Here is an 8,286-nt window from a genome sequence, read left to right as displayed (position 1 = left end):
TTAAGATACAGTTTACGAAGAGATATTTTAAAAATATTATGATACAATTCTTTGATAATAATCCTTCTAAAAAGAATGAACTAAATTGTAAAATATTAATTATAAAGTATCTCTGTCTCTGAATTAAATAACGCGTTCGATAATCGTATAATTTTAAAGCGGAAAGGAAAGAATGCGTGGGTTATCGGCGCGTGCGATTGGGATGACGTATTCTCGTTTCTCCCGGCCTACAGCGACTACAGCTCGGACGAATTTCGCGGCGCGATACCGCAAATAGCCCGTGGGTGTGTGAGGACGGGCACGTACATTGCGAAACGGCGAGGCGAGCGCGCGAACGGGTGTGGGTGACTGTATGATGGCGGGTTGTACCCGCGAGGCGCACCAAAGTCGCGTGCACTATCCACTACTCATCGGGGCGGCGCCCGGACCCGTTCTATAAAGCGTCGCGACGCCGTGACGACGACTTCACTTCTGGTTCCGCCTATTCTACACCACCCGTTAACACGTCTATACGCGCCGTCGGCAGACAGAGTGAGGCAAGGTGATGAAACAACAAACAAATAAAAAGAAAAGGAATCACACTTTTCTTCCAAACCGCGAATCGAACTCATCGAATCGATTATTGTTCGGCGATCGCCCCCGCATCGTCGACGAATGAGAAAATTTAATTCCTTATTTCCGGTTACCGGGACGAAGAGGGTGTTTTGCCAAATGATGGATATAAGGACGAGACCGCAGAGTGAACGACCTCTCGCATTGCGAATTCGCCGTCTGTGCGAAATCCCGGCGAGCCGGGAGCGGCAGCTTCCCGGAGGTGACGCGAAATGAGGACGGTTATTGCCGAGTTCCGTATGTTTGAATCGATGCGTGATTTAATCACCGTGTCACATGGTACCGTGTCCCGCGGCGGAGGATAGGCGTACATCGCGGTATCGCTGATGTGCATCAATCACTCCCACCTTCGTTATCTTATTTGTGTGTCGAACGCGCGGTGCGGTGGTGCGCGCAGATCGGGTGACCGGAGTCGAGCGTTGATTCACCGCGGAGTTGTCAAATTTCATCCCCGGATTCGGGAACAATATTGTAATAGGAAACATTCAGGAAACGTAGTGAAAATATACCGCGCGGTGCGATACAATTCTAAAATTGCATACGGCTGTAAAGGTATTTCATTATTTTGAGATTGCAATTAAATATGTATGTTGCATAGTGCTGCTGTCGGATGCAGCAGTGTTGAAATGTTCTTCCGAGAGATCGCAGTTTGATATTACAACGTTTGAACGTAGATAGTATATTTATTTATAATGCAATAATATTTTAAATACAGTGGTGACATTTAACAGACCAATTTGGAATAGGAAAAAAATTGTGTTATTCTTTTTTATGCACATTTTGTAAAAAATAACGGCGAATTTAATACTTGACATATTAACTATAATTAATTATAATGTTATTATAATTAATTATAGTTAATATGTCAAGTATTAAATTCGCCGTTATTTTTTACATGTAATATGTTAAAGTTATTATAATTAATTATAATAACATAATAATAAAAATATATAATATAATTATAATATAAAAATTTATAAAAAAATACTTAAGATACTCGTATGAAAAAATTCAGGAAATTTTTCCAAGATTTGATTTATCCTGATACACGTATTTTTCCTTGAATACATAATTGCTATCTTACTTTTATCATTACACATATGACGCAAATATTTACGTGAAACTTGATCGTTCTATAACATTATATTAATCATAATACATTATATTATTTATATTAATGATAAAAGTAAGATAGCAATTATGTATTCACGGAAAAGTATGTGTGATTTATCAGGATAAATCAAATCTTCGAAAAATTTCCTGAATTTTTTTATACGAGTTTCTTAAGTATTTTTTAAATAAATTTTTAATATTATAATTACATTATATATTTTTCACATAAACAATTTTAAGCAAAATTAGAGCATTTTTAAAGGCAAGTTTAAAATAAATTTGATTGTGCTATCTATCTCTTTTTTCCTTTTTTATTTATATGATGAAAATTATAGAGAAAAAAATCAAAGTATTACTTGTCTCAAATATTAAATTTGGAAACATACTAATAAAAAATGGAAAACGTAAATCAAGAGTTTCATATTGCGTAAAATTTTTCTTTTTATTTCCAATGAATAGAATAAAACTAGTTTGCTATGTAGAACAAAGACAGGTACAAGTATTAATATTTAAATATTAAAGATGAATTTAAAAGAAAAATTTACTTGTAATATTTAACATCTAAAAATGTTAAACAAATTATACAGCATTGATATTAAAATTATAGCATTTGATTCTTATAAAATAATAAGATTTTAAAAACATAATTTTAATAATATATTAAATATTGACCGATATGTAAAAACAATTAACAGTAGAAATGGAAAAAGCTCATTCTGTCAAAGGATCTTATAATAATAATAATAATTTATGGCTTAATAATTTTAAGAAAGCTTTCTTAAGTTTTGTTAAAATTTTTTAAGAATTCTATGATATTTCTCTTTGCAGATAAAAAAATTCTTTGGGAATCCCAGATTCTTCTAGATAACAGACTTATTATTGTATATAGACATGTTATCTATATACAAAGTAATATTATATAACGTTACATTAAGATTAATTAAAATCATGCATATATGTTTGCACGTGTATTATGTCCTCTTTGGACTATAATGAATTTTCTTTGTTATTTGCAACAACATCGTGTCACTATTTACATAAGACAAATTACATGTTTTTATTGTAATCTTTTTGATATTTTAAAACATTTCTGCAATCCGCGTCGTAGCAACATAAGTATGTATAATATTGCAATCTTGCGATATAATTTTTACAATGCTTTTTTGTAATCCTTTCTTGATTTATAAGTCTTACAAGAAAGAAATTATTTAGGCGATATTATAATAATTATTAATTAATAGTAATAATTTGTTTTTTAACATGACATTATATAATGTACATGTAAAAGAGAGATGAGAATTAAATAAAATCAAAGTATTTTAATACGTATATAATCGTGTATATTGTGCTTATATATACGTATTTAAATACTTACTATATTAATAACGACATATGTTATATATTGACATATGTCATATTGGAAGTGTGCTATCAGCATTGTGTGTTGCATCATTTCGTCTTTGTTTCACATCTAATTAACGATTTTTAATTCTAATTCCAGTTTCTAATGAACAATAAAGATAAAATGACGTAAATGCTCTATACAAAGACGAACGCAGACAATGATACAAAATATTAATGAATGAAAAAAATGAGATATATCTTTCACGGAATTCTGTTTATCCAGGTGGCGAGGTTTGAATCGCGCGTCAATCCTACCGATATACCTATGGCGACCATGAGCAACAGCAATGGGTCAACAATGCAGATTAACACTCGGCCGGACGACATCCGTAAACGAATTATTGGATGTGAGTTCTTTACAACAAACTTTACAAGATAATTGTAACAAAAGAATTTACACGACGGAACTTACGTTAATTGCGATTATAAACAAGAAAGAAAAAATATTTATACGACGTGTATAATTTTTAGCCTTTTTTCTTTATATTTTTATCATATTCTATTTTAACCAAGATACTGATGAACTCTCGTACTTAAAATTAAGGACAAAAGAGGCTAATTTGAGCCTCTCAAGCGCGGTACTTAGTGCGCAAAAGATCAATTTTTAATAATAAATACATACATATTATAAATACATAGACATTTCGATGTTGAAGGTTCGAGCCATCTTCAGTATAATTTCTTCATACGCGTATTTCTTGCAAAAAATGAACTAAAATATAGAAAAAATTAATGACATAAGAGGCTAATGAGACTCAAACGCGGTATTTAGTGCGCAAAAAATCAATCTTTAATAATACTTATAAATACATCAGCATCTAAATGTTTCAGTTTAGGTTTGAGCCATCTTCAGTAATACAAAATCTCAAATGAAATATCATTCTCCACACACATGCCAAGGTTAATAAAGATATTAAGTGTGTGTCTATCATGTTCAGTTAGTAGATGATAGACACACACTGGGTAACTATTAACTTTGGCATGTGTGTGGAGAATGATACTTCATTTGAGATTTTGTACTGCTGAAGATGGCTCGAATCTAAGCCAAAACATCTAGATGCTGATGTATTTATAAGTATTATTAAAGATTGATTTTTTGCGCACTAAATACCGCGCTTGAGTCTCATTAGCCTCTTATGTCATTAATTTTTTCTATATTTTAGTTCATTTTTTTTTGCAAGTATACGCGTATGAAGAAATTATATTCTTTATCTAATTACCTTTTTACCTTTTTTTTAAAAACTTTTATTTATTTTTTCTTATTTTTCTCCATTTGCTTTATTTTATCTTGTTTCAAGATTATTCCAGAAAATATGACTATAAATACTGTTCCAAGCGGCATTTTTGCTTCACCAGTGCGAACATTAATGATAATGATTATTCCGAGCGTGTACGTGGCGGAAGTTAGATGAAGGTTCTTAACGGGTTATAACATCGTTGTTCAACCTTAAGCTCGAGAAATGAATTATTTCGCGAGTGTAAAGAAGGTCATTCTTTATATATATGTAACCGAACTTCAACATTGCGAATCGGGTACTTGTGCAATAATTCGCCAATAATTCTATCGTTGAGCTTTTACAAAGAAAACTGATGGAGTATTGAAGCTTGATTGTTTAAAAAAATACTGTAAAACTTAAAGAATATGTATAAATATATGTATGTGTAAAATATATTCGATAGAATATAATTAGTCGTAGGATAGTTAAATTTCTTTTTACCGTGATCGGATTGATATTTGAGGAGTGAGTACGAAATTGCGCGTTTACACGTCCCGTCAAGTTGTAATTATAGACTGTTGGCGAAAATAGCAGTTATATATCCCTGTGAAATTCAGTTGGAAATAGAACGTCAGTATTATCGTTTTACGATGCCTACGTGACGTGTTAGTGCTAACGCACGCTAACTTATTGTTTGTATTTTTCTATTTTTTTTCTCTATCGTTTCAGTCCAAGAATTCTCATGACCCGCGCGTCACCTAATTTGCAGATTATGATAAAACGTTCTAATTTTATCGTCGGTCAGCGATTAGTAATAATTGCGTGGCTTCGATCAAATATAGTAAGTGGAACAATCGGTTACGGGGGCAACTCGCGTTTCAAGGGAAAAATAATCCGCGCAGACAGCCAGATCTTGGCCACTCACTCCGTTTTTTCTGCGTCTTCAATCATACTAACACTTCGTACAAAGGATGTCTCGAAATTTCAATTTCTTGATGTGCTTTTATTATAGATTTTTTTGATTGATTGTTTTCTTAATTTATTAAGGGCCACTTCGACCAATTCTGATTAACATTAATCGACGATTAACTCAATAGATAGTATCGCAGATAGTAAACTGACATTATTTATCATCATTTTTTGCGTTAAAATTGCAAAAAAGTCATTTTGAGGACAAATAACATTTTTAGGATTAGCTTGTTACCTGGACGATTGAATTAATTGGCTATTAAAGTTAATCGAAGTTAATCAAAGTGGCCCTAAGTCCCAGGTGATATTTTCGCGATTTTCTATTTTAAACCCTGTAATTCAGATCCTAATCAAAATATGAAGGCTACTTTGAAATTTTTTAAATGTCGAATTGCATAAAAACTCAAAAACAAATTTTTTTTATCCCTTTACATATTTTCACCTTCTTGATCCATAATTTTTATTACAGATTAAATAATGAATTTAAATAATGATTACGATTTATTTTATTCAAAAAGATACACGAAATCAATTATTAGTTTAATATTTGTCACTTAAAAAAATAAGGGTAACTTACTTTTTTACTTGCACTTTCGGTTTTTATATCTTTTTTCCCTAGCTGGTTAGATTTTTGGAAAGAACAATTCTTTATCTGTAAATACCAATTGCCATCTAAAAATTTTGATTAGGACCCGAGTTACAAGGATTTAAAACAGCTAATGCGTAGATATCATGTGGGACTTAATGAGTAAAATTAATTTCTCTTCAATAAAAATATCAGAATATAATTTATGACATGTTTACTGAGGTAGAAAAGTAAGAGTTATTATTGTAAGCTTTAATGCTGAAAACCGATGACACTCTTCAATCAATTTTAAATGGTCTTTGTCTGAGTATATTTGTTATTTCAAAATGATTCGAGATACTTAATATTATAATAATTAATATTATAACTTGACGGATGACAGATATGATTCTGACAATATTGAAAATATTATCTAACAGTTATTTTTAATTAATTAATTAATTAATTATTTAATTAAATTTTGATTAAAAAACGACAAAACTCTACAATTCTAAATAGCAATAGCTATCTTTGCATTATGAAAGAACATTATTAAATTTTAAAATTAAAATTATTAGTAATACGATATAAAAATACAAAATTAAGAATTTTCCTAGTCTAACTTTACTAAACATAATTTGAAATGCTAATTTAATTATGATCTCTGATTTGAATTATATGTAATACATTGAATTGATAATTAAAATATTTAGTTAACAGAATTAACTTGATTTGTCGCTATGATATTTGGTTCTTATCGTCGTTTAAAACATACTTAAACATGATTTTGAAAATTGTCTTCGTCACGTCGTTAAAGTTATCATAATGACCGATAACGATTTCCTTCGAAGCTTTCGTTGAGAGAAATCGGAATCTAAATTAATCGAAGGAAGTGTTTCGCTAGATCTGGTACACCCTCTACGTACAAGTATAGGTGAACTTGGAACGCATTAGCATTCACCTTGTATGTACGAGCGCTTTCTATAGACTCGCTATAAGCGCGTATAATACCGGTCGGCGCGGCTGATTTTATTCATGAAAATAAGTCGAATGAAATATCCAGAGCGGAGACAGAAATGATCTAAAGGCTGGCGACGAACAATGTCGCGCAAAGTGCTCTTGTTTTCCCCGAAGCGGTGTATAACGCTATCGCGTATTTCCCGATAGACTCCCGATAAGCTCTCGCTTTGTTGTTTCGATTTTTGCAATTTGATCGGGCGACGATAAGTGTCGAGTGTCTATTAAACGTCCATTCCGACAGCAACCTATCACGCATGGCAGTTTAATATGGTCATATTCTCGGTGAAAAAAATTTTCATATATTATAATATTTTTAAGAGAACTTATCATATTTTGAATTTATAAAAATTTCTGAAAAAGTTTCTGCTTTAAACTTCTTCAGATCTTATAAGTTTTCTTCAGAAATTATGAAACGAGAAATTTTAGAAATCTTAAAATATTTCAAAATTCACATATATGAAGAATTCTAGAAAAGATATCAATTTTCTCAGCACTTCTTAAAAGTGTTTCAATTTGTATAAAAAACGGTGAAATTTTTTAAAATGTTATATACATAGAAATATTAAAGAAGGGATTGGTTTTGGGCCATTTTTGGCCTTCCCCCTGAATTCAAATAAAACTAGGTGGAAAATGTACATACTCGTACCTTCATATGTGCCTCATAATTCCCTAAAAGGATATGATTCCAAACCTCATCGTTTAAGAATTATTACATTTTGAATTTGAGCGATTTACAGGGGTTTTGGCACTTTTCGATAATTGAGGTTTTTTTTGACAATGTTCCTAGAATTGCTCACTTCACCAAACTTTCTCAAAAACTTGCCTAGGGTATCACCTATGACCTAGAACATATCAAGAGATGAGAGCGATGCGAACGTGCGCTCACTAGCATCCAGCGCGTTGAATCCATGAATGCGCTATCTTCACTTATAGCTTGCAGATTCGAACTAATTATTATTTCATGATTCAAAATAGATAAGTAAATAAGAAAGAGATCAATGAGTCCAATAGGTCGACTTATTAGGAAAGGGAAAAAATGGTGCAAAATGAATAGATTTCTAGGATTTTGTTCTGACCGTGACGAAGAGGAATGGAACAAAAAAAATATTTGATCCTTATCAAGATCATATAAATTGTCATCATTTGCATTTGATTATTATCTAATTACCTTCACGTACATCACGTGAAGGTAATTAGATAATAATCAAATGCAAATGATGACAATTTATATGATCTTCACGTGATGCACGTGAAGGTAATTAGATAATAATCAAATGCAAATGATGACAATTTATATGATCTTGATAAGGATCAAATATTTTTTTTGTTCCATTCCTCTTCGTCACGGTCAGAACAAAATCCTAGAAATCTATTCATTTTGCACCA

General features: G+C 31.5%; 1 protein-coding gene across 2 annotated transcripts in view; it reads left to right on the top strand.

Annotated features, from left to right (window-relative positions):
- The first annotated feature begins 340 nt into the window (after positions 1 to 340).
- Positions 341 to 8,286, top strand: part of LOC105457970 (band 7 protein AGAP004871) — a 36,684-nt gene continuing 28,738 nt past the window's right edge. The window contains exons 1-2 of one of the 2 annotated variants that reach the window (XM_011702959.1): positions 341 to 541; positions 3,353 to 3,476. In XM_011702959.1, the coding sequence (XP_011701261.1) occupies positions 3,395 to 3,476 (82 nt within the window). In that variant the 5' untranslated portion in view covers positions 341 to 541; positions 3,353 to 3,394. Of the gene's footprint in view, positions 542 to 967; positions 1,165 to 3,352; positions 3,477 to 8,286 lie in introns of those variants that run through there. The other variant, XM_011702967.1, reaches the window with a different exon arrangement.

This window comes from Wasmannia auropunctata, unplaced genomic scaffold (assembly GCF_000956235.1).
Source record: "Wasmannia auropunctata unplaced genomic scaffold, wasmannia.A_1.0 LD336101.1, whole genome shotgun sequence".
NCBI classification, from domain to species: domain Eukaryota; kingdom Metazoa; phylum Arthropoda; class Insecta; order Hymenoptera; family Formicidae; genus Wasmannia; species Wasmannia auropunctata.
This window is presented reverse-complemented; position numbering and strand designations above follow the sequence as displayed.